Genomic DNA, 26,136 nt, shown 5'->3' on the forward strand with positions numbered 1-26,136 from the left:
GTTTTGCATTGGTATACTGAACACTCTCTGAATGGGCTGCTGTGTATCCTGTCTTCCATCTAAGTCAAACCCAGCCTTTCATACTAAAACTTGCTGTGGTTTAATCTTGTTAATCTGTTGGAATTCCTAATACTGCAAGTATTTTAATCATCTTTAATAACATGCCATTTGGATGAAAGATACTAAGTAAGCGAACAAGAATTAAAAAAACATGTAAAAATGTGCCACTGTATTATATAACACTACACACTTTCTTGACAGTTACTTTTTGTAGTATGTAATTGACATGTGCATAATACGTGAAGTAAATAAAAATTGCAAAAACTGTATTTGTGACTCATTGCTTTAAAAATATAGACATAGGGGATATGTGAGATACCTAGGATGATTGTAACGAAATTGAAAAGGCACCTCAATATTTTCTTACGTGCTTTGCACATTAGGATCAACTTCTGTGTAGATGTGGGGTGCAAATTGAATTACTATTAAAAGGACATGATGTGTCCCCAAAGTGGATGAGTTTCAGTTTTCCTGCCAGTTTAAATTGTATATAACTCACATGGCATATAAGAGTTTTCACACTGCTTTGATGTACTTGAAAATTTAGATTGCATTGTGACTATTGAGACTATACAGTAGCTGACAAATAAACTAGTTCAAACCAACTTCTCCCTGTGGACATGCCAGCTGCTCACGGCGCCGAATATTCACTGTTGACTGAGCTATTTCTACCTGTTTGCAGCCTACTTGTGCACTGGGCTAGTCCAAAGTTTCTGTGGGCCTCTTGGCAGGCGTTGGCATTGAGTGCCTTACAGATGAGGATTTTAAAGATACACGTCGGAGAAGTCTGAAAATCTGTGCCATTGGGCTCTCCACCCTCTTGAGCTCTTTATGTTGTGTAAATCGCCCTGTGATCCTCAGATGAAGGGCAGTATAGAAATCAAATAATTCTTGTGGAAAGCTTTCTCCATCGCACACATCCTGCCAACCAGTTACAGGTAGGTGGCCGTGTTGGTCTGCCATAGTCAAAACAAAATAAAATGAAAAAAATCCTTTCAGTTGCACCTTAAGACAGTGTTTTTCCACTAGTGTGCCGCGAGATGTTGCCTGGTGTGCCGTGGGAAAATTACTTTATATATAGTCAATATAGGCATAGAGTTAAATTTTTTAACATTTTCTAATGGTGGTGTGCCTCGTGATTTTTTTCATGAAACAAGTGTGCCTTTGCCCAAAAAAGGTTGAAAAACACTGCCTTAAGAGACCAACTGAGTTTGTTCTTGGTATGAGCTTTCGTGTGCATCCTGCCAACCAGACTGCCAACATTTAGTCAACTGGTTATTTTTATTTAAAAATTATTAATTTATTACAAAGGTGTCCCCAGTTAACTGGGCAGCAATCTTTTGAGAAATAATTATTTACTACTTTGGCAAAGTATTTATTTGTATAAATTTGCATACCGCCCTGCATCCAACAGAAAAAGAGAGAGTCCTTTTGAGAAGTGCAGGATCAGGCCTTCCTCCCTGACATTGCATTGCTGTTGGAGCAGGGTGACAAGGGTCCGGGCAACGCAATGAGATTCAGGGTTGAGGGACGGATTCGAACCCTTCTCTCCCGGGTCCTAGTCCGACCCTCTAACCGTTACGCCACAGGCCAGCCGCTGCGTGGCGCGGAGAGGCCGCCCCCCTCCCTCCCTCTCCGCCCCGCCTCGCCCGCTGGAGGCCTTGGCGGAAGAGGACGGCGCTCGACGCTGCGGCTCTCGCGGTTGCTATGGAGCCGCTGTTGCTATGGACGGGAGGAGGGAGGGAGGGAGCGCGCGCGTGCAGAGCGGAGCGGTGCGCCTGCGCGCGCGGCCCGGAGTGCCCGGATGTAGCGGGAGGAGGCGCCGCCGCCATCTTTGCCCGGAGAGCAGCGAGAGCTGATCGTGGTTGAGCCCCCCCCGCCGGACCATCGGTCTCCATCCGCCCCGCGCAGCCCCCGCCGCCCTCGCCCGACGGACATGGACGACCGGGAGGACCTCGTCTACCAGGCCAAGCTCGCCGAGCAGGCCGAACGCTACGATGGTGCGCGCGGGGGGCGACGACGACGCCGACCCTCTGGCCGGCGGAGGCGGAGAGGGACGGAAGGGGGGGAGGGAGAGACGGGCGGAGGGAGGCGGGAGGGAGGCAGCAGGCCGGCCAGCCGGGGAGCCGAAACAGGGCGGCGGCGGCGGCGGCGGCGGCGACCAAGGGCCAGCGGAGGGAGGGAGGGAGGGGCGGGCGGCTGCCTCGCTGGCTGGCGGAGGGGAGCGCCGGGCACAAAATGGCGGGCGGGCGGGCAGGCCGGCAAGACGGGGCGGGCGGGGAGGCGGCGGCGGCGGCGACAGAGGGAAAAGCGGCGGGGCGTGGGGGGCGCACACAAAATGGCTGCCGCGCGCGACAGGCGCTGAAGAGGCGGGCGGGGCGGGGCGGGCGGGCGGCGTGAGGGTCTCCTGGGCGGGGAGGGGGGCTGCCGGGAGGACAAAAGCCCCACGCTGGGCCTGGGCGGCTCCCGGAGGTCTCGGCGGCGCAGAGGGGCGTGGCGGGCGGAGGGCGACGCGGCTCCCTCTCTTCCTTCCACCCATTTCCCCGGTTCCCGCGGGGGGTGTGTGTGTGTTCGCGCACCGCGCCGGCGACGGGCTCCCGAGGTGGCTCTTTTTTTTGCCCCCCAGCTGGTTAGTTGAAGCGAGCACTCCCCCCGCTCCAACTTTCCCTTGCAAAGATCGGCGGAATTGTTGGGTATTGGCCAGCCTCTTTTCCTCTCCTCGATGAAAGCAGCGGGGCCGGCTTCTAGAATACCACTGCCCGTTATTGAGCAGGGAGAACAGCCATTCCGAGACTCGTAGGAAGATAATCGGGGGGGGGGGAGAGGTTGTACTGGGGAAGGCCATACTTGCTCAGCTGCCATCACTGTCCCTTGCTGGGGAACTGAACATGTGGGGATTGCTCAGGTTCATTTGCTCTAGTATTTAAAAGCATCTGCTGCTGTGAAACCCGGAAGCAAAAGTAGACTCTCTGCTTCACTCAGTTTCTCCTTAAGCGTTACAACCTGTAGGGAGGGAGTAAACATTTACCTGGGTTCGTGTGACACTGGCCCTTATCCTTTCTCCATGCTGAGGGGCAGGGAGGATTGACGGGCAGAGAGTGTGGGGTGGTGCCCTTGCTCCTGTGGGTAGCACACATTGATGGCAGTGCAGGGAGGTCCTCTCCAAAGCAGGGGAGGGTGGAGCTGTCCAGGGCAGAAAGCCACTTGCTATTAGGTGGCCTGTTTCCATCCCATCCTGGCCATGAGGGCTGATCTTACAATACAAGGAAGGCTGTATTTATTGAAAAGGAGCTGGGCAATTTGCTTGACCCAGCTGGCTTTTTTGCAGTCTTCGCATAAAGTGCCTTTTAGCGCCTCTTAGACCATGGGAGCCTTTGTAGTTCATCCCTGGCCTGGGTAGCCTCTTATTGGGCAAAGGAAAGTCATTGTCACTACCACTCTTGGGCATGCCTGTGTGTTTTTTTGTGATGACCTGGTTCCGTTTCACCGGTCTGCTTGAAATGTTAAGGCTGAGCTGACTTCTTCTTATTTCACCTCACATGGTACATCTAAAGCATGGTAGGCTGCCTTTCAAAGGCTCCCTGCAGACCACAGGAGCTGAACATCACAGGTGCTCTTCTCCCTCCCCCTGCCCCTTCCAGGTTACAGCTGCTCTCCTTCCTTAACAACAAGAGGCAAGAGGTTCTCCCAGAGCAGGAGGTCTTTCCTGATTTGAAAACTAAGCTTCAGAAGTGCAGCATAAGGTCAAAGGCCTTTGGCAGGGGCCTGGCAACCCCAGATTTTTGGGTGACTTCTAAGCATGAATGGGCAGGAGACCATGAAGGTGCACTGAATATACGTTATTGCCTAATGTGCTTCAGGTTAAAACCCGTACTCAACCCTAGAAACATGATACATGCATAATTTATTAGCGTATTTTTAAGACTCCCGACTGAATACCAGTATTGCTTTAAAATCTGTTGAGTAAATGTCTCCTGAGCGTTCTTGGTGTCTCTCTCCCCTTTTGGTTCCTGCATTTGTTGCCTCCCCATCTTTCCTCTGCTAAAGCAGCAGCCAGCTAACACCTCTTGTCCCCCTGCTTCTTAACCTTTCTAATGCTTCTGTTTCTGCCCTCTTCCCCTCCGAATTTAGAAACTTATATTTTGGAAGCAGAAGGAATTATGCAGTTGTAAACATGTGACAACAGGTATCAGAATACAACCCGGTCATTTTCATCACTGTTCTCCAGCACACATCTGGCTCAGCATAGCTTGGAAGGCCTCATCTTCTATCATAGAGCAGATCTTGACTGCAGCTGGTGTCCAGTGATATGTCATGGTTGCCCTAAAGCAGCTTTACTTAAAAAACTGGGCTTCCCTTTTAATATGGATGCAATTTGGAGTCGGTTGATATATTTGTGCTCCATTTCTGATTACTGTTCTTTGCTACAATGTCCATAAATCCACAGTAGTGTAGGCACCTGCTGCTTTCATGCTACATGTGCCTGAACAGGAGAACTCTTGAGGGCTGAAAAAGTTGTATGATGTACAACTAATCTGAGTAGCTGACCTGAAATCACAGCCCTGGTGGTTTGTAGCTCAGCATGTCAAAGGTGCAGCTCATCAGTGCCCTTTCCTGACTCCTTGGAATAGCATAATGGATGAAAAATTAAAGTGCTTTGGTGATAATAATCACACCACTTGACTTCTTGTAGGTCTGTGAAGCTGTCCTGGGTTGTGCAAGTGGCTGTGTGCCTCCTGCCTCCCCTGCTCAGGTTTGTCCAGACTGACATTAATTCAAAGCCAGGTTTGTGTCTGGCTTGGTGATGGTTTTAGATGGAAGGGCTTGGAGAGCAACTGGTCAAGCACACACAGACACACCTATTCTCTCTTTAGAAATGGTTGAGTCAATGAAGAAAGTAGCTGGGATGGATGTTGAACTGACCGTCGAAGAAAGGAACCTGCTGTCCGTTGCATACAAAAATGTAATTGGCGCTAGAAGAGCTTCTTGGAGAATAATCAGCAGCATTGAACAGAAAGAAGAAAACAAAGGTGGAGAAGACAAATTGAAGATGATCCGGGAGTATCGGCAAATGGTGAGTGCTCAGGAGAGAAGGGACCCCCGGGACACAGCTGACAGGCCATTGCAACCCTACATGCAACACAGTCCAGTGGGGGGGGGCCTCACAGACTCTGGTCATTCAAAGAATCAGTGTGTGAGTTGGATTGTGGAACAGAACTTCTCCAGCTGCACAGTCAAGTTGTTTAGGGTGGCCACCAGGTAAGGGTTGCTTCATGATTTCTCTGTGGTGGCTGTGTTTGGGATTAAGCAAGACTTTCTCCAGTGTAGACTGAGGCAAGGGTGAGCTTGGGGATTCCCCTCCCTCAACATCCCAGCTGCATGGTTCTGTTGGGCACTTTGCCAGTAAACTGTGTGTACCTTGCACTGGTGTTTTGCTTGTACTCTTCATTCCCATTCAAGGTGCACTCAGACCTTTCCTTGACCTGGGCAGGTGCTTCTTGAGGTTCCTGGTCTCTGTCCCAGTCAAGGGTGTAAATGTGAAAGAGGAATGAGGAGCTGTCTTCAGGGCTGCTGGTTACATCACAGGCACACATTTCATCTTCAGCTGTGTAGCAGATGAACCAGGGTTGCTGGCATTTATACTAACAACCGCAACTTTCTCAGAAGGGACATACCAGCCGCTTTGAGGGAATTCTAAGATTTACAGAACTACCAAAGAGGGTAAAAAGCCCTGAAACAGCCCATTGGGAACAAAAACTTCCCAGTCGCTGTTTACCTTTTTTGAGGGATGGGAAAGATGAAAAAGTGATGCTCAGGTACAGGGGTGGGCGGAAAGGACCTTCTTAGAAAAGGGCTAGAACCCGAAACGAGAATCGCCTCACCTTGGAGCGTGTTGCTGCTCATCCTACTTGCTTAGACTGAATCCTGTAACAATAAGGCTACCTCTGCTTGTGAAATGCATTTTCTGCTTTTAGAAGACAGTGGATTTGGCTCTTGGACATTGCAATAAAAGGCCTTGGATGCTTCTCTAGGAGCCCCAATAGATTCAGGAAATGGGATTCTTAGAGCACAGGGCAGCTGCAAGGCAAGCGTTCATTCGACCAGGAATAAAAAAAACCTGAAATCTAACAGACAAACAAACCCATGACTATCCTCTTTCAGTTAAGTATTTTCAGTCCTGTAACAAGGTCACATGGTGTGTCATTGAATGAATGAATGAATGAATAAATAAATAAATAAATAAATAAATAAGACTGTGTTGCATCTGATACAATAAAATAAGACTTTAATAAGCTCCAGGGATAGCTCAGTTGGTTGGAGCATGGTACTGATAAAACCAAGCTTGCAGTTTCAGTCTCCATATGGGACAGCTGCATATTCCTGCATTGCAGGGTGTTGGACTAGATGATCCTCAGGGTCCCTTTCAGCTCTACAGGTCTATGATTGTATGAAAACCATGGGCAATATCAAAGTCAAAGCAAAGAGCAAATCATGGTTCTGGAATTGGGAGGAGGGGAGAAAAGTATCCATGCTCTTCACAGCACTTGTTACATTTCTCCTGCTCTCTAAAGGTTGCATGCAGTGGTGTCCCTTTGCACATGGAGGCTTCTGTGAATTGGGGGGAATGGGTGGTTCCCTTTCCCTCGGCACCCTCCTTCTCCAGAGGGGCAGTATGTATGGGGCATGCAGGAGAAAGGGGGAATTGCAACAATCAGCTTCTGATCATGGAAACCCCCTGCGGGAGCCAAGTGTAAAAGAGCACAAATGGTTAACCAGCCTTGGAGTGTGAACCTTTCCTCCTTGTGAAGATTTGCCCACTTCTCCAGTGCTTTGATATCCTTTTTGAAACCAGACAACCAGCCTTGTACCTGCATTTCAAGCACAGACAAATCATCTATTTATATATAAGGCATTTATGATACCCATACCTTTCCTCACAATGCCAAACATTCAGTTTGCCATTGACTGCTGCAGCATTGAGTTCATTTTTTAGTAAATAAGAGCCTAGTAGAGACCTGCCGCTGCATCAGGACAGTGGCCATCTGGTCCAGCATACTGCTGTCACACTGGCCAACCATGGAAAGCCTGCAAGCAAGACATGAGCACAACAGCACGCACACACACACACACACACACACACACGTACACAGGTGGATTCCACCACAGCACCAGGTCTGAATGGTCTCATTTTGTTCCAAGTGGACAAGCTTTGGGGTGTGGGATCCTTTGTTTGGCACCCATACCTACAATCGAGCATGCCGTCCTTTGCATAAAGATGATGGGAATCGCTTGAACTGGAATTGTAAGGGAGTAACGGTGGTGCCTCTGTGCTGTGGAAATGAAGCTGCCTAATAATGGGCATCCATATGTCTGCACTGGAGCACAGTGAAGAATTTGCATCTCGGGGAAACCAAGCTCTGAAAAGTTCCCTGGGTTTTTAAAGGGCTTTGTGTGTTGTATTCAGTTCATAACAGTAGATACTGTAGTGTCTCAGCCTTGGATTCAAATTAGAGTTTATGGTGAGTTGCTGGATCAAATAGCAAATCATTCGGTGGTCACTGGGGAATTAGGCATAGCTTAGATCACCCTATTGCAGCGATCAGTTGGGGATGCAGTTGCACTACAGTCAATACACAGATAGGGGGGTATTTTGGAAAGCCAAAGATTTTGGGATGGGGTGAGGTACTGGAAGGATGTAGCTGTGAACAACAGCTGGGGAAAAAGTGGGCAAAAAAAATTCTCTACAGGCTCCCATGTTGAGATCTGTGGGACACCTGATGAAATTTGTGCATCTCCCCACCCCCAATCCCTGCCTCAGGGGTTGGTTGCAAAACAACAGTTAGCCCAGCAGGCCTCTTCCTTCAGACCCCTGGTGCATTTAAGTGGGGCACGGGGTGCATCGTGGCCTCTCTGCTCCTACTTTGTATCCCTCTTGGGCTTGTAGGGGAGGGAGGTAAATCCTTGAGTCAGAAACTTCACCTGGGCTGGAGGCAGGGATTGGAAGGCATAGCAGCACACTGTTTTCCACAGGAGTGAGACTGATGATTATTCAAAAATTCTGTTAAAGTTCTGTTTATTTATTCATTCATTGGCAGCAGGTTTTCTGAACTGGCCATTCTTTTTTTCCTCTCCCCCAAGGTTGAGACTGAATTGAAACTAATCTGTTGTGATATTCTGGATGTACTGGACAAACACCTCATTCCAGCAGCCAACACTGGCGAATCCAAGGTTTTCTATTATAAAATGTAGGTGTGAAATGGGGAAGGCGCCTTAACTATGATGCTTGTGGGTAGAATGGGTTATTCTCAAAGGGGACGGGATCCTTCCCTAGAAGGAAGCAGAAGTTTGGAGAGAAATGGAAGTGCTTGTAATATTTTTCATCAGTTCTTCTATAATATTGTTAAGAACATAAAATGTATTGTGAACAACATAGCAAGCATCAGTCAGCATATAAAATTATACTATATTTATTAAATCTGACATGAATGAATGCCTTGCCTTTATTCAGGCAGTAAACTAGCTACTTCACCACAATGTAACAAACATTTCATGCTTTTTTCTTGTTGGGGGGGAAAGGGGAAATTATGTTTAAAGCAGAAAACTATCAGTAAAGAAAAGGAAATTATATTATTTGAGCTTAGAAACAAATCTACACAGTCAACAGCTTGCATAGCTCTTTTATTATTTATTTATTAATTAATTAAATGTATATACAGTGGTGCCTTGCTAGACGAAAATAATTCGTTCTGCGAGTATTTTCATCTAGCGATTTTTTTCATCTAGCGAAGCACCAATGCAAATAGCGGTTTTCGCTAAAATTCGTCTTGCGAGGCAGCCCCATTGACGTTTTCGTCTTGCGGGGCACCACTGTATTTAAATTTCTGCTTAAACATTCTATATGGAATGCTATGCCAGCTGGTAAGCTGTTGAAGTAAGCAATGTTTTCTTTCCTTCCACCCGCCCCCAGGAAAGGGGACTACCACAGGTATCTTGCAGAGTTTGCCACAGGAAACGACAGGAAGGAAGCTGCCGAGAACAGCCTGGTGGCTTACAAAGCTGCTAGTGACATTGCAATGACAGAACTTCCTCCAACACATCCCATCCGCCTAGGACTTGCCCTCAACTTCTCTGTTTTCTACTATGAAATCCTTAATTCTCCTGACCGCGCCTGCAGGTGAGGAGCAGCCCCACCCCCGCATGGGAGGGTTTGGGGGAGGTGCTGCCTGCTAAGCAGAGTTCTCAAGGTTGTCTCCAGCAGCTCTGAGCAGGGGTGAGAAGCAGAAGATGTCAGGGCAGGTGGGTGGGTGTTGCAGCTGCCACTGCTTCTGGGTCTCTGGGCCTGTTGGAGTGTGCAGCCAGGTAGGCGTGCAAAAGGGTCGCCCTTGTGTGGTGTCCCCCCCCCCCAATACACCCCTGGTCATCTTTGTGGGTTAAAACTTTCCTCCCCTGGTTTGAGCTTGCTGTTTTGCAGAAGAGCAGCATGTGAAAAGGACAGGTTGGCCATATAAGTATGGTGACACTCTTCTCATGAACTAGTGTTGAGTGAGAGACAAAAGGTGGAGAGAATCCTGAGGGTGGTGTAGAAGTGGGCAATGGTATCTCGGTGGTGGTTTTGCACAAGAGCCCTGCAGCCAAAGGGAGGCCACCTAGTCCAGCCTCACAGTGGCCCAAGGGACGCCCACGAGTAGGACTTGAGTGCAACAGCTCTCCCCTTGCACAGTTTCCAGCAACTGGCATTGAGGAGCTTTGCTGCCTCTGACCATTCTGGCTAGGAGCCATCGCTAGCCTTGTGCTCCATGAATTTGTTTTGATTTGTTAGATCTGGTATCTTGGAACACACTGTCATCCGTCTCCTTGTAGGTTGGCAAAAGCAGCCTTTGATGATGCTATTGCAGAACTGGATACGCTGAGCGAAGAAAGCTATAAGGATTCTACACTTATCATGCAGTTGTTACGTGATAACCTGACACTATGGACTTCAGACATGCAGGGTGACGGTGAGTAGCTGATGATTCTCCAGCCTTAATCTTAACATGGGAGAGTGCTTCCCCATGGTTCCAGCCAGCCTGGAACAGAAGGTCTGTCACGTGGGTTAGGCCGTTGTGTGGGGCACGGTATTTAAGAAGTAGGGAAGAGATAGGGGACCCTTTTTCTCTTTGCCAGCTGAGCACCCTGGGACCATCAGCCTCAGAGCTGAGTCTTTTAATGCTTACATTTTGGAGGACATGGAGTTCTGATTCCCCATCTAGGATTCTTACTGGCATTTAAACACATCAGAAATGTTCCAGTTCTTCTTCTCCACATTTCCAACTGACACATGGATAGTCTCTTGTCTTTTTCCAGGTTTCAACCATAAATGATTGATTGATAAATGGACACAGCCTGGCTTCCGGTTTATGTTGACCCTTTCCCCTTTCCCATGGGCTCAGCTGCAGGCATTTTTTAAACTACCTTTTTCTTTTACAGTTTCTCCACAGTTTGTTTTAATTGCATACTTATGTGTGCCTCAGGATCTCCCTAGTATGTATAAGCCACCGCATTGATAGATGCTCAGCCACTTGAATTTGCTATTGGAGGGGTGACTGCTGCGGCCTCCCCTTCTAGCAGGGCAGCTCTTGTTCAGGGTGCCAAGCATGCATCCACTCCGCCCTCGGAACTGTCAGGGGCCCAAGCAGGGCTTTTCCTCAGCACTCCTCATTTTCTTTTCCAGCTCTTCAATGTGCTCATGAGACTTTTTCTGGGGTTGCATTTGCTTTTACCTTTCAGCTACACTCCTGTGAGCCCTGTTCTCATTCTTCTTTATTCTGTGGCCTTGTCTTGGGCTCATTCAGTGACTGCATTTGCTATTGCAGTGAGTTGTCATCTCTGGGTGACAAGCAGGAGGAGGGTGTTTCTTGTGCACCTCATAAGCATTTAGCTTGACAATTTTTTAATTCATTACAAGCAACCCACTCCCCCACTAACAAGAAGATATGTTCTGAGACACTGCACTCATCAGTGAAATTGCTTATATTTGAAACACCGTTGAAAACTCCTGCAACACCCCCCCCCTTTGTGATGCTTTTGGATCACTTCTGGGTTTGGCATGCTCTACTATCGCACACATATTTAGCACATGTAAACTGGGGTGTATATTGCTGATTGCCTCAAAAAATTATTTCTCTAGGCAAAAATACATTGGGTACAAAACAATGTTAAGGCAGCAGAAATGCAGTCACTTCAACATTGAATCCAGGCCTAGCATTAAAAAGCAAACAAGGACAAGCCACAAAATACATCACAGGTAAAAAGAGTTCAAAAGGCCATGAGGGCAGAAAGCAGGCAGTTGCCATTATGAACTTTGCATGTCAGCTGGGGTCCCACGGAGAAGCCTTGGTTCCACGTAGCGGGCAGTTTGATTCCCTCAGTTTAGCTGTGAATGCTGGGAGAAACTTGTCCAGTCCCAGACTAGTTGCAAAGTGTGAAGTGAAGTGAGGAAAAGAAAACGATGGTCATGATCGCATGAGATGTTTCTGTTGGGAATACCAGCATCACAATGGCTTAAAAGGGCCTCATGGTTTCTTCTTTAGTGTACCACTGGGTAGCTCACAGAGTTCCTCCTTCCAAGCACAGCAGAGAGTTGTTTCTGTGGGAACAGTCACTGTTCCTTTTCACCCAGGGCAGCTTTCAGAGCCTCCTTGTTCCTCTTGCCCATCCTCTCTGCACCCCACCCCCGCTTGAGGATTCTTCTTTGTGTCTCTCGCATCCCAAACGTGGTTTGACTTGCACTTGGGCAGCCCCCAATTCTAGGCCAAAAACTTGGCTAGAGAGGAAGACCAGGAAATCTTGCCAGAGGAGTGGATTGACTTAAATCGAGGTGATGCAATTGATTGTTTTCAGCCATGATTTAAATCTCCCAGTGAGGAGGGTTGGGAGAATCTGATGTTGATACATTTTCAGAATATAACCCTGAACAAGAATCATAGTCCCAAATCTTTGACCTTGCTTCAGAATTATGCCTGCTTAAGAGGCATGTGTATCTGGCTCACTGTCAATGCATGTCAAGTCAATATATAAGATCACTTAACTGGAAACAAAGCCTGCAGATCTGGGTAAATGTAGTTGGAATTTCCATTGAATAAGGATAGAACTTCTAAATAAGCATGCATAGGATCGAGTTGAGACGACTACCCAGAACATTCCAGAAGCAAAGGCCCCAAGTATCATCTAGACACCCTACAATGCAGGAATCTCAACTAAAGTATCCATGGCAGATGCAATCTTGATTGTCTTATATTATTATTATTTTTTAAAAAAACCAACAACACTTTTTTAACAATCTACCAATTCACGTTTTAAGCTCAAATTCTGCTTCACATTTTCAAATTCAGACATAATTGAAGCCCGAAAGCACAGATGGCTTAAGATTTTTTATTGCCTTTAGGCAGATAGTGTTTCTTTCTCCCAAAGAATTAAGCAAGCTAGCCTTCCATGCACACAGAATAATCTACAAGAAACTGTTCTTGAAGTTCATTTGAGCTCTGTTGCAATGGTTTAGATTTAATGCTAAAATAGAAAGATTCTCAACGGGGGGCTGACCTTTAGTTTCAGAATTATGATCAGTCTTTTGGAGAAGACAAAATTCGCTTTCCCAGCTGGAACTTGGCTGCTGTTTATAATCCGGAATAGCTGGCCATTATTCGTTTGGTCCTCTGCAACAAAATAAAAGTGATCAGATAGTTTCCTCTTTGTTGAAAAAGAAGCATCATCGTGATTTATCACCATTCACAAGTGGCAGATCTTTCATCTCATGAGATGGGAAAGTGTTCTTCTAGCTTGACTTGGCATTGCTAAATGCAGAACTGGTAACAGTGCAGAACGTTGGTGGCTGGAAGGCGGGAAATGCACTTGTGCTTGGTACATGATCCAGACAAGGTGTGGGGTGGCATCGCATGGAACCAGCACAAGTGAAAAGGAGCTGAGCACCTTGTCTTGGGTCTTGTAGGAAGCTGGCCCTCCTAGCCACTAGTACTTGGAGTGCCAGTCCTGGTGGAGCTGATGTGGCACCCAGCATGCTCAGAGGAGTCCTGAAGTTTTCAAGGGTACAAAGCAGCATTTGTTGCTGATAACCCCCCCCCCAAAAAAAAGAATCCCCAAGGCCGGTGGTGAGGGGGAGAGGAGCAAAAGAAGCTCCATGCTGCGTCAAACCATTGATCCACCTAATTTGATAATGTCTGCACCGACTGGCATAAAAGCTCAGCGGGGTTTCAGGCAGGGAGTCTTCCAGCCCTAGTTGCAGACACCAAGGATTGAATGTGGGGACTTCTGCTTCAAGGCCATGTGCTCTGCCACATTCCCCCCCCCCCCAAAAATGGACTAGATGTTTTTCGTCACAAACAGGGAGCACTCCATGCTGCAGATCCCAGTGCAATAAATGTAGTAGCATTTGGTGTCAGATACTTCCACACACATTCTCAGGTAGTCGGCAAATTGTCCAGATTTGGATTCCAACAGTTATTTTTTTTTAGACGGTTGGTACGTTAAAAAAAAGGGCCCCAAGCAAATGGCCCTGTCCCAGGCAGAATGAAGGGAAAGCGCTTTTAGGTGGCCTTGGGCTTTGTTTTGTCAGACTTTGACGCCCCACTCCCAGCTAGAGAACAGACCCCCTCCAAAACCCTGTACTGGTTCTCCACCCAGCTCTTCACTGTTGCAACACTCCCTGAGTCTTACCACAGGCATGCCATTCAGCACCAAAGTGGGGTTCATCTAGCAGAAATTGTTTTGCTGGTGAAGCCACTATTTCTCCTCTCAGGGAAATCTAAGTGTTGCTGTCAACCCTCATTTTCTTTCAACTCAGTATTAAAAGGTCCAGTACCCTTTTGGGTCAGGAGTGTGAGGCGGCAGCAGGAGAGAAGGGCTTTTTAAAAAATCAATTTTTATATGTTCCATCTTGATGTTTGTATTTATGCAACACATCAATTTAGGCTTTTTGTATTGTGTACATACCATTGTTTACATGGTTTTTAAATTTTTGCATAAATTTTTCTATGTCACCCACTCTGGAAATGATTTTTTATTTTTTTTAGTGAAGAGTGGACTATAAATACTGTAAACAAAACAGAACAAATCCAAATTAGAATAGTTAAACAATAATGGCCACCTTCTCTTTCTCCTGCCCACCTCGTGAGAAGAGAAGACTCCCTGGAAAAGACCCTGATGTTGGGAAAGATGGAGGGCAGAAGGAGAAGGGGAGGACAGAGGACAAGGTGGTTGGACAGTGTTATCGAAGCTACCAACATGAGTTTGACCAAACTGTGGGAGGCAGTGGAAGACAGGAGTGCTTGGCGTGCTCTGGTACATGGGGTCACGAAGAGTCGGACACGACTAAACAACAACAACAACAAACAATAATAAAGCAAAAAGTTAAAACCACTGCAAGCACAACAACTAAAAATAATAATTTTAAAACCAGTATGGAGGATTGCATGGTGCACAGATCTCAAATCACTAAAATAGATTCACCCGTTACAATGAAAATGCCTGGGAGTACCAAAAGGTATTCACTGGGCGCTCAAAAGGTCGTCCTGTGGATTGCCACCTTCCAGAAGGCCCTGTCCCCACTTCAGCTGCTCAAGGAAGTATCAAAAGGGCAGCAAGGGGTAATCCATTCCCCCTTTCCTGCTTTTGGGGGAAGTTAGTTTTTCATTCAGTAGTCATCCGTATTGTGAAATACAGGCAGCAAGCATTTCACACGGGATGTCCTTTCCCAGCCCCCTTGCACATCACTGGAGGGCATATAAGCACTCCAGTCTTCTTTCGGGTCCAAAACGACCAGTGCGTCTGTGATCGTGTGTCAATTAGACGTACTTAAAGTGGTCACTGCCTGTGTGCTAAAATGACACCCAGGGAAAAGTTGCACGCTTAGGAATCCACTTGAGGATGACTGACTATGCCTCAAAAGTTATTGGTCAGAGTTGTGAGAAAGTGTGAAGGGTGAAAAGGGAGCATCAGTGCACAGTGGCAGTTCCCAGATGTGCCTGACTTTTGTGTGTGCTGGTATCTTTGCAGTCTCTTTCCTAACCAGTCAAATTGGGCTTTCCACATTCCCATCTCCTGCTTTCCATAAACATTGTACTTGGGCTCATAAGCTACCTCTCTCTAACTCCTGTTTCCCCCCCTTTCTGTTGTGTAGATTCTTAAAAGGAACTCCACCTGTTCATTTTCTAAAACTACTTTGTAAGTCTTCGTGATTACTTGGGGAGTGACTGTTTTCCTCCTTGGCACTAACGCTCGTGGTCCTGCTTGCATATCTTGATTCTTTCAGGGCTGTGCACCAGCTCACCTGCTTCCCATAGGTTCTGAATACGGCCCATTGGCATTGGGTTTCTGGAGACCTGGGCAGGCCCCCTTAAGCGCTTGCTCTTCAGGCAGTTTTCAAGACGTTTCCGTGCCTCTCAAAATGGCAAAGCTTAACTTCTGCAATGCCAGGGTTCCCCCGAGCTTATCATTTCAGTGGCCCCAATGAAAGGGCCTGGCACGTGCAGTGATACATCCCTTCTACCTCTTGCAAGAGGAGTGCCAGGAGAGGGGGGGCAGAGACAGGGCATTTTGGCCATCTTGTTCTTCTGCTGGTTGACCTGAGTCCTGCATGTCTTGGGCTAGATTCATGCCATGTTAGGCGTGTTCTCCTTTGGATTTAGGGATCCATGCTTGTGTGTGTAAGACCAGGCACCAACTGGTTCGTGGCAGAGGGCAATGGAGCAGTCTGTGTTCATTGCATGCTTCAGTCTGAGGAGGTGGCTCCGAATTAACGCCAAGCATGTGAACAGCCTTGGTCAAAACAACCCTTTCTGTAACCTTTGGCACAAGGCTGCTTGTGTTGGAGTTGAAAAGTAACCATTAAAACAGTGTTTGCCTTCTGCAGAGCAGGTTTGCAGGGTAGACTAACAGTGTGTTGCTGTAGAGATAGGAGCCACTGAAAAGAGCCATGGTCCTAGAGAGAAAGGAGGAAGGAGTTCCTTTTGGCTGTGGAAGTTACTTGGTTATTTTGGGTGCTTGTTTCGATGGCCAGCATTTGAGCTTTCACCAATGCGGGGGGGGGGGCTGCTCTCGTGACTGTCAGGCACCCCTTGCTGGGCTGCCCACTTGTCCTGCCGCTGCTGTGAGGGGCCAAGCTCTGTAGGTGAATCCTGGCAGGCAAAGGCCTCAACGACGGGGTGATCTGCTGTCCTACAGCCATGGCCTAATTCTCTTGTTTTCCTTCCCAGGTGAAGAACAGAGTAAAGAAGCGCTGCAGGATGTGGAAGATGAGAACCAGTGAGACATCAAGGCCAATATGAGACCCCCATCTTTGTCCCCCTTCTACCGCACCCACTCCCATAAGCCCCTCAGTGTCCCTGGGAACCATCTGATCTGACGTTTGTGATGGGCTCCAGAATTTAGGTTCCTACCCTGTTGGTTTTTTTACACAGTTGAAAAGTTCTTTAAAAGGCAAGAGTGAATGTCTGTGGATTTTACTGGTGCCAGCTTTCAGTTTCTTTTAAGACACTAACCGGACTGGCTGCATAGAGGCTTTTTCTGCATTCCTGTGTTGTCTTCTGTCAGTGTTGGAGGTGACATCTGGAAGCCATTAGAATTCTAGCAGAAGCTTGCACTGTAGAGTGCATGTGTTGGCATTTTTCATTTTTTATAATTGTTTAAACAATTTTATATGAGTGTTTAGAATTGGGCGTTTAGCTTGAAGTTACCGGTTTCATTGGGACAGTTCTTGTAGTGGTTTTGCTGTAAAAGAAAAAAAAAAAACAAAAAGCAAAAAAAAAAATCCCAACTGTGCTGAGATGATGTTGCTGCAACAGACGGTGCTGGTAACGGTTCAACAATCCGTGGCTGCTCATTCTTGCCTTCTCTTTACTTTCCCTCCAAGCAGGTCAGCATTGAAGGTGGCGTTGAAAGCCTGCATGTGTGTTCAATATTTTTCTCTCCCTCCCCCCTCCCTTTTCGCTAGCTCAACCTCTTTTGTTCAGTATGTGTAACTTGAAGCTAATTTGTACTACTGGATATCTGACTGGAGCCACAGATACAGGATCTGTATTGTTCTTACTGAAACACAGCATGGAATTAACATTAAACTTAAATAAAAACAACCCTAAATTAAAGCGATTCCAAATACTACTGCTACTTTACCCTGGTAAATGTTTAGCAAGAGCTGCAGACCGAACAAGTAGCAGGAAGAAAAGTGTTACTTAATGGAAGAGAGGCTGGCTGTAGCATAATGGGGAGGGCCATCACCAGAATTTGTGGGTCTCAATTGGCGGCTGCCCAGAGAGCGCAAACTTGGGCACTGAATCAATCTGAGGTGGTTTGATCTGCTTAATTGTTGCATTGCGAGGAAACAGTTTTTATCAGGGAAGCAGCAAGGCAGACGCCTGCCTAACTGGGTCAAAAATTTGTACTCTGGTTGAGCTAGAACACCTTTTTGAAAACCAAGCCATGCTCCCTTTCATTTCTTAACGGCTCTGTTTCCTTTCAAAGTTCAACTCGGCTGTTAGCTGTGCTCAGTCCTTTTGGTCACATGCTGACAAAACACTGAAAGGCTTGTGGGGAAGCCTTCCAGCCCCCAAAACTGTTCCCTGGCTGCTTCAGCCTCCTTCTGCTAATGCCTTGTACCCTCCTTCTGGTCTGAACTGTCTCTCTGCCTTTTAGCTTCATCTGGGCTTTCCCCTCTGGCTGAGCAGTGAGTCTGTTGGATAAATAAAATACTGTGTCAAGATTCTGCACCTCAGACTGCTCTCTACTGAAAAGTAGGAAATGCTTCAGCACTCGACCAGCATTTGCCAGGCCCCCATCAGTCTCCATCCCTTGCAGTAATATGCTTAGTGATGCCTTTCAGTAGCCTTGGTGAGTGGAGTGGGTAGGGGCTTGGGGCTTTTAGTGGTGTTTCCCTCTTGAATGATGCCAAGAATTGCAGTTGGTACTGGAGGTTTAAATTGGATCTCTTGCTTCAAGGGCCCATTCCTTTCAGCAGCCCATTTTCATTTTGTAGAGCTGTTCCCTTCTCTCCCTCCCCCTCAATTTCTCGAAACGCCAAATGAGCCAGTGGTATGGCGAGTCTGCACATTAATGGATTTGTTTGGGGCAAGTGAGATTCTGGCATTGCCCTTGTGCTAACAGCTGCTACGGCTCTTACCTGCACATACAACTGCAGCTAATGGATCCCTTTCCTAGGGGGATTATTTAGCCTGCCACAAGAACCACCCGTCCGTTGAAATACAGTCTGGAGGAAATGACTTGTCCCAGGACCCCTTTTCTTTGTATTGGCCATGGAGTGGCCATCTTGGGTGCTGTTTGGCGATGGGAGCCAGGAGCCTGGTCTTCCTCGTGTGCTCCTAGGGCAGTGGCCTTCAGCCCTCTCCAGTCCACAGAAACACAATGAGCAGATGATACTAGTGTTGTGTGAAAGGTGTGCAGTTGTACAAACGGTTCCTTACACTTGCATGGACTCTTCATGCTTTTTAGCTATTTATCCTTTAGTGGGTGCAAGATGAGGGAAGCCGCTTTGCAGCACCAACTGTGCTACAATTCTGAGGAGAAACCGCTCACACACCCATAATATTGTGCCCTCCCCTTTCTGATTGAGCAGGTGACAGCAGGTGGTTTCTACCAAGGACTGCACAGCAAGGGGGATTGCAGTAGTTTGCCATTAGGCTTCATTCTGAGGCCGCTTGCTTCATCTTTCCTTGCTGCTAGCTGGAACCATATTGGACTCTTAATCTGTAGAGGGAGAGGCTGGCACGCCAAGCTCCAGGAGCAGTGAAACAAGGGCAAGGAATTTGCTGCTCAACATCCACCCCATCCCTGACTGCCATTGCAGGCACCGTCACTTAGTGACCTGCCACCTCCCTCAATGCTGGGCAGCAACCACCAGTCTGTTACAGAGGGAAAACCAAATGGTGCTGTAGGAGCCTGTCAGTGGCCAGCTGCTGGCTTCTATTGCAGCTTTGGGTCCCCATCGACTCTTCCCTAGGAAGAGGTTGGAATTGGGAGGTTCTAATTTCTTCACAGAGTTAATTCTGCTTTATGGGACCAGAAAAGAAAGACCATTGCCACTTTTTGGTTATCAGTTTAAAGCAAGAATTGAGCACACTATTTGAGTTGCCACCACTGTCCATCCCGAAATGGGTCGTCTGTGAAAGTCACCCCAATTCCTCCTCTTCTACTTTCAACTACCCTCTGAACTTGTATTGTGTACTGGTATATATATTTTACAAAATAAAGGGTTTTCCAGGCCAATTAAAGCCACACAGGATGCTGCCTTATGTAAGGTGAGAGTATTTGGCAGAGTGTCTGTTTCAGGGGTGGTGGGCTTCTGGCCCACAAAGCCAAGGTAATGGTGGTTTTGCAGGGTTGGGGGGGGGGGGAATGCTGCAGCCTTGGGCTAGGTGGACTAAGTGTAGCCCAGCCCCGAACTGCAGTGATGAGGAAAATCATCGAACAATCTGAGGGGTTCCTTTATTAGTTGAGGCTGGGTAGGAAAATGGTCCCCTGGGTGTGCACCTGCAAATCCATCCCAGCCCCTGCCCTCGGGAGAGTGAGGCAACCCTTGGGCTAAGAGTCAGGCAGCTCTACTCCAGTCTGCCTACCAGTGGCTTCTCTGGATTTCAGCTTTTAAACTGCCAGTGCTGCGATTGAGTAGCTGCTACTGAGCTGTAATTTCTCTTAAAACTTTGTATTAATGTAAGCATTGATTCAAAATGTAAGGAGGACAAGGCTAGGCCAAATGCACACCTCCCCCTGCAGCTTTTACATCTGACCCAGGCTAAGATATATCCAGATCTAAAGCCACAGTCTGCCACCTGTCATGTCATTCATAGACAATGTCCCAGTGCACTTTAAAGCTAGTTTGTAATGCAAAGAAAAATCTTGATTTTAGTAAAAATTTATTTGGCATTTATATAGCAATAGTGCATTAAATCTTATATACACTATAGCATGGACAGCATTCCAGGCCTGGTGCAACATTTATTCCCGTCGGAAAAGAAAATCTAATTGGGCTTCTGAAGGGCAGCAGCAGCAGCAGGATGCTAAGGATACAAGCACACCAAGTTCTACATCTTGCCCATCAGCAATGCAAAATCAAAGAGTGCCTTTAAGCTTGTCCAGTCCAACCACAAGAGTGACTCGTATTCACATTTTTACACTAAAGAAGTTTTCCTTTATCTGGAGTAATTGTCCTGGAAAGCACTGCAGCTGCTGTTACTGGTGACTTGTAACTCCCTTCAAGACATCGTAGCTCCTCCTCCTTTTGTTTTACGGGATTAAAGAACTGCTTTTGTGGGTCCTGTAAAAGACAAATCATGGCTCCACATGGCAATTAAGAAATGAAGAGAGTTCTGACTCAGTGAATAGGGCTTTTCATATAATTTGAATATTCAGATTAAAAACGCTATTTGGACACCAGGTGGAACTGTTTCACAAAAAGCTTACCAAAACCAAAAGGTTGGTTTAGTGTCTTAATTGTGGTAAAAATCAATACTTTTGCTTCCAAAACCCAGGGGGTTCCCACTGTAGCAGCCAAACACTGTAGAGCCTAAATTAAGCACCTCCGCATTCTTAAAGCTGCACTTTATTTGAAAAGGAATTTTAAAAGCTCTGATTTTGTTTCCATGCTTGTCACTTCATGATAAAATACCCTGCAAAGGCTGGGGGTAGACAGGAGGAAAGTTCATAGCAGGGAGGGCAGTAATTTGCAGGGGGAGAAACCCCAGAGGTAGCATGTGGGGGAAGGATGCCATCATTGCCAACTGTCCCAACTAAGCTGGCTGCAATAAGGCCTGGGGCAGACAGGCAAATAGCCATGAAGGATCAGAAGCCCCTCCCGGTACAAATGGATAAGAGGGGCAAACATGCTAGTCCTCTTGCAGCAAAAGCAGCCCAAGTTTTTGATGCAAGATGCCACAAGACTGAACTGAGGAAATGAGACGGTCGGGGCAAGGCAGAAGGGCATTAATTATAGACTGCTATCACATCTCTTCCAATTAAAAATAAGAAAATAGTTTTCAAAGTGCAAACATCCCATACAATGAGCTAGGGCATACTAACAGAATTACACACATGTATTATGGCTTTTACATTTTCATACAAAGCATCAAAAAATCTAGGAGAAAACATCTTCATAAAATATTTTTAGTATAAAATTTGGCATTTCGTTTAGTTGGCCGGCAGCTCTGCAGGTTCTCTCTCTGCTGCTGCTGCTGCCGCTGTTCTGGGTCTGGGTCTGGCCTTGAGGTGGCACACAGCCATTCAATGCCCAGGGGACAGCGGCCACCCCTGCTGTGACAAAAGGTTCCTGCCTGGTACAATGGAAACCAAAGGACATAATTAGAGGATAATTCTTTGGATCTGCAGGTCTTTGGTAGCTAGAAAGAAGGTCTGCAAAGCAGCCCCCACCCCCAAAGAGGTTGGCAGGGAAAGTGTCCAGCCAGGATTACAGAATGTCGTCCAATGAAGAGGTCCCTTGTGGAAGGGCAGCTTTTGTCATCGAGAATTCAGACGAGGAGCCACCTGAGAGGGAGACAAAAGGTCAGCTGTGGAAGGAGAGCAACAGCCCAAAGCAGCTATTCCTGCTTGAAACCGAACAAGGTGAACTGGCAAGGAGCCTGGTCAGCACTGAGCAGGAACTGAGGCAGGGCTCTGCCAGCAGGGATGAGATGCTCCGGATGCAGCATGAACAGATGCATAAGGGCTTTTGTGCCCAGCCTATGGCACCTACAGGGGAGGGGGAGAGCTGCCATCATAGCGCCTCCCAGAGACTGGCTTGGGAGCAGCATGAAGTGACCCCTGGGGGTGGGCAGGAGGCTGGAGCCACTCTGAGCCTGGCCAGCCCAATGCTACTTACGACCGCAAGATGGCCGTTCTTGGCTTTGGCGACCAGCAGTTCGGATCCCGATGTGAAATCAATGATGCCCTCTTTGCCTTGACCAACGGTGAACTTGATGCTGTAGAGAAAGGGAAAGGAGAAGGAGAAGAGTTGGGGCACCTTGGCTCCAAGCACAAAAGCGGAACTCGGGACCTAGCTGAGCCATGTCCAATCCATGTCTCCACATACCCAGGGGTGGGATTAATAGATGAAAATGGGTATAATTGGAAAACAAAAGGCAGGATTAAAAACAAAACCAACAAACAAGGCTTGTCACTAGCACTTTCTCTTAAGTACACTGACCCAATCTTCAACATGCTTTTCGTCCATTCTCTTTGCAGTCCTAACATCCCTATAATTCAGGCCATGGAGGACTGCAGAGGAACAATCTGAGGCCGAGAGACTGGCCTTTTGTGAGCTTGGAGCAGAGCTAGGATTTGATATGGCACCTGATGCAGCACTGGCTTTCCACAGCAACGCAAAATACACAGGACATTCTTCTGGCAAAGCCGCTTGGCCTATAGACTGCCCCTTTCCTTGATAAAGCAGAAGCAGGCCTGGAGGCCTTTAAGAGAAGCAGGAGGATGTAGCTCCTAGGACCCACATCAGACAGGCAACCTGTCTTTCAGCTTATTTTAAATCAAGAGGGGGGCACATTTTAAAATAAAAGTGTAGCAAGCTCACCTGCCCTGGTTGATATTCACACTGTTCACTTTGTTGGCACAGATTGCAATTTTGGTCAGAGTCTCAATCACAAAATCACTCTGTAGCACCACATCTCCCTGGAAAACAAACCCAAATTCCTTCCAGAGAGATTTCCGAACTCCCACAAGGTACAAATATATTGGGAATCTGGCTGCTTATCACTGGACTGAGCCACCAAACCCCAAATCCAGCATGTGCCTGGTCCCTCGCCCAAATTTCCTCCCTTCCCAAATCCGCAGCTAATAGAGCTGAGAAGCTACCTTCTGCTTGTTATCCTCCCGGACCACGTGGAGAACGAAGAGGCTGTCACTCAAGCTGCTGACGGAGATTCCTGTTGAGACAAGAAACGGCCATTTTGCTTGGCGAAGTGGCCTCACTTCGGGCACGGCCACCTTTCTCTTCTGTGGCAACACTGGCAGCTCCAGCCCTCTAGGCAGAACAGGCCCCTCTTGCCACCTACAGAGCTCCAAGCTAGGAAGCTCTGTCGGGGACCTGGGCGGGGGAGAGAGGCCCACAAACATGCCCCACAATGCCAGCAGCCAGCCAGGTTCTGGAAAGTGCATCTAAAATCTCAGAGGACAACAAACAGGGACCAGGCAACGCTTGCTCCAAAAGAAGCTTCTCCCCCCCCACCGCCTCCAGGCCAGCCAAGCGCTCCTCAGCCGCCATCTCCGCACCTGACAGGTTGCCGTAGTCAATCCGCTGCTTGACCTTGGCCTCTTCAACCAGCAGAATTGCATTCTGGGTGAGCAGCAACTGCCGGGCTCTGGCCTTGTAGCCTTTTCGGTCGTACTTGGTCACGGGAACTGCATACTGAAAGGAGCAGCGGGAATCACAACAGCAAATTTCCACAGTGCCCGAAGCAGCCTCCAAACAAGAGGCTGGGGGGGGGGGGCAGCAGGGAAGAGTAGCAACTTCCACCCCGGCCAGCCCTCCAGCTCGGCCTCCTTGCACCCTGAGCCGGCGCCCAAGAGCCTCCGTGGCTCACTTACCTTGAGCGTCTCGTTTCCCAGAACCTGAAGGATTTTGGCATTAATCTCTTCGCTACCTGCCGCAAAAAGGAAAGAAGGGGGGGCAGTTGGAAGCAGCTAGCTGGAGACGGCGGCCCCGCCCCTGGCCAGCCTGAGAAGCCCCACTCACCGAGGCGGGTGTTAAGGAAGAGGCGAGGGACGCTCTGAGGGTAGTTGTCCTTTTTCCCCTTGAAGATCTCGCTAGCCACCACCTTCTGCTCCAGCTGCGGAAGAGAGAGGCGGAGTCACAGAGCTCCCCAGGGAAAGGAGGAGCCGCTTGGAAGCTGCTCACAGAGGGCCATTCATTCTCCTTGGGGAGGCAGCCCCAGCGCTACCCACCTGCAGCTTCCACTCGGGGCTGATTCTCTTGCAGTAGCTCCACACCATGTTCTGCATGCAGAGGTCTCTCAGCAGCTGAGATGCCTGAAGGACAAGGAGCAAACACAGCTGCCAGCTGGAAAGGGAGGCCACAAGGGGCAGCAGCAGCAGGGCAAAGACACCCCCCACCACCACCACCCCTGGGCTGCTCCTTAGCGCACCATATGAGGAAGGAGCAGCAGCGTTTGGGCAGCTTTTAAGCTCTCGGCACCGAAGTAGATAAATAGGTACTGCTCCAGCGGGAAGGTAAATGGCTTAGTCATGCTGGCCACATGACCCGGAAGTTGTACGCCAGCTCCCTCGGCCAATAACGCAAGATGAGCGCTGCAACCCCAGTATCGGACACGACTGGACCTAATGGTCAGGGGTCCCTTTAACTTTTTACCCAAGCTGAGAGGATTGCTAAGGGCCCCCTCTGGACATTTGCACAGGGTTCAGGGCAGCCTTGTGGCCTGAATGGGAGGTGGTGGCAATGGCACAACTTCACACTTAAAGGTTTCCTCCCTGCCAAAAGCTCCCTGCCAAGAGGACCATCTCTTCCTCCTCCTCCTCCTCCTGAGCTAGTTATTCTGAGGTCAGAGCAGGAGCTTTCTGCACACTTCACGCTTTTGCCTGCCTGAATCACACTTGGGGAATGAAAGCAGGCCTCCACCTCTTGAGGAGATGGGCCTGGCACTTGTGGGGCAGCTCACATCTGAGGGAGGGAGAGGAGGGAGGGAGGGGCGGTGTCTGGCACCAGGCCAAAGGCATCAAGAATCTTCCCTCTTCTCTCCCTGCCAAATGTCCAAAAATTCCCAGACTGGGTTGCAGAGTCTGTTTTGCTGACTCCCTTTGGAACATTATTATTATTATTATTATTATTATTATTATTATTATTACATATATAAATGCTTAATATTTGAAAATCTCAACAGACTGCAAGGAGGGGGAAGCACTATCACAATGATCCAGAATCGTTCATTCAAAGGCAGAGCATCTCATTCAGCCAGGAGACGGTGGCCTAGACACTCTTTTGCTGTCACCCACAGCTGCTGATGGACAAAGGCCGAAGCTTCAGGACGTGGGACATGCAGGCCCCTGCTTGGATCGAGGCCCGGGACAGAAGCAGGAGGAGGAGTTCCTTGGGCACCACAGGGCTCCCACCTCACCCACCCACCCACTGCGCTGCCCCTGGGGCTACCTCTCTCAGGGAGGGCGGAGGCACCGGCCAGGACTTGTCCAGAACGTTCTGGGGCAGGTTCCGCTTCAAGTTCATCAGGAAGGAGTAGCGGATGTAGTCAAGGAAGTATTCATTCTCAGGGCAGCGAGCGTAATTCCGGTAAATGAACCCCTTGATGAACCTGCAGGGAGACCCAGGGAAAGGCCTCTTAGAAGAGCAGAGTGGCACTTCCCCCCCCCAACAGCCCCCACCTCCCCTCACAAGCCCTGCAAGGGGCAGGGTGCGCCCCCTTCCCACTCCCCCCGCCCAGGGAAGGGGAGAGGGAGCCCAGACGCACCGCCGGACGGTCTCCACGGCCCGCTTCTTCTTGGCTGCCTTGCGCCGCCCCAGTGTCCCTCGCCACCAGGACTGGATAGTGATGGCTGCAGGGAGCAAAGGGGGGGGGGAGATGGGGGTCAGGGGTGCAGGACAGTGCTGGTGAGGGGGCAGGAATGGTGGAAGAAGCCTGGAGAAGGGCAGCCTGGAAGCCTGGCACAGAGGCGGCCACTCCTTCTCCACTGCTCCAGAGGGCCCCACCTGCAAGGGTTTGGCTGGTTGTGGCCAAAAGGAGAGCAGACCAACTCCCCAAGGGCAAGGGCTCTTCGGTGGGAGAAGAGGCTGCCTCGGGAGGTGGCCAGGGGGGTCCTTGCCAGAGATGCAGGAGGCTACCCAACCACCTCTCTCTTGCTCTCACTCCCTGGGCATTTTGCGATTCACAACTTTCCTTCCCTCCTGAAACGTTGCTGGCCAGCCTTAGCTGGACCCCCAAGGCAGGTCTCCTCCAAGGCATCTGGGCTTCCTGAGGTGAATGAGACGAATGCCCGCTCGCTGGCCATTCCAGATGCAGAAGCCAACGGGGCTGAGCATGGACTCTTCAACACAGGCCAGCC

The 26,136-nt window shown here is 48.6% G+C and overlaps 2 protein-coding genes across 4 annotated transcripts in view; one reads left to right on the forward strand and one right to left on the reverse strand.

Annotated features, from left to right (window-relative positions):
- The first annotated feature begins 1,855 nt into the window (after positions 1-1,855).
- YWHAE (tyrosine 3-monooxygenase/tryptophan 5-monooxygenase activation protein epsilon) lies at positions 1,856-17,807 on the forward strand. Of its 2 annotated transcripts, XM_033172423.1 has the most exons (7): positions 1,856-2,060; positions 4,935-5,134; positions 8,200-8,306; positions 9,029-9,235; positions 9,922-10,058; positions 15,233-15,276; positions 16,308-17,807. In XM_033172423.1, exons 1-6 carry the CDS (start codon positions 1,997-1,999, stop codon positions 15,238-15,240), a joined length of 723 nt encoding a protein of 240 aa, XP_033028314.1. In that variant the 5' UTR covers positions 1,856-1,996; the 3' UTR covers positions 15,241-15,276; positions 16,308-17,807. The 2 variants fall into 2 exon arrangements, with proteins under 2 accessions (XP_033028314.1, XP_033028313.1); XM_033172422.1 differs by lacking the exon at positions 15,233-15,276 and having other exon boundaries at positions 1,857-2,060.
- Positions 17,808-19,959: 2,152 nt separating this feature from the next.
- MYO1C (myosin IC) overlaps positions 19,960-26,136 on the reverse strand; it is a 41,353-nt gene continuing 35,176 nt past the window's right edge. For both annotated transcript variants that reach the window (XM_033171468.1, XM_033171469.1), the window contains exons 23-32: positions 25,545-25,629; positions 25,229-25,388; positions 24,010-24,093; positions 23,801-23,894; positions 23,653-23,708; positions 23,338-23,473; positions 22,921-22,991; positions 22,640-22,737; positions 21,935-22,034; positions 19,960-21,600 (exon numbers count right to left, since the gene is read on the reverse strand). In XM_033171468.1, the coding sequence (XP_033027359.1) occupies positions 21,574-21,600; positions 21,935-22,034; positions 22,640-22,737; positions 22,921-22,991; positions 23,338-23,473; positions 23,653-23,708; positions 23,801-23,894; positions 24,010-24,093; positions 25,229-25,388; positions 25,545-25,629 (911 nt within the window). In that variant the 3' untranslated portion in view covers positions 19,960-21,573. The remainder of the gene's footprint in view (positions 21,601-21,934; positions 22,035-22,639; positions 22,738-22,920; positions 22,992-23,337; positions 23,474-23,652; positions 23,709-23,800; positions 23,895-24,009; positions 24,094-25,228; positions 25,389-25,544; positions 25,630-26,136) is intronic.

This window comes from Lacerta agilis, chromosome 15, assembly GCF_009819535.1.
Source record: "Lacerta agilis isolate rLacAgi1 chromosome 15, rLacAgi1.pri, whole genome shotgun sequence".
NCBI classification, from domain to species: domain Eukaryota; kingdom Metazoa; phylum Chordata; class Lepidosauria; order Squamata; family Lacertidae; genus Lacerta; species Lacerta agilis.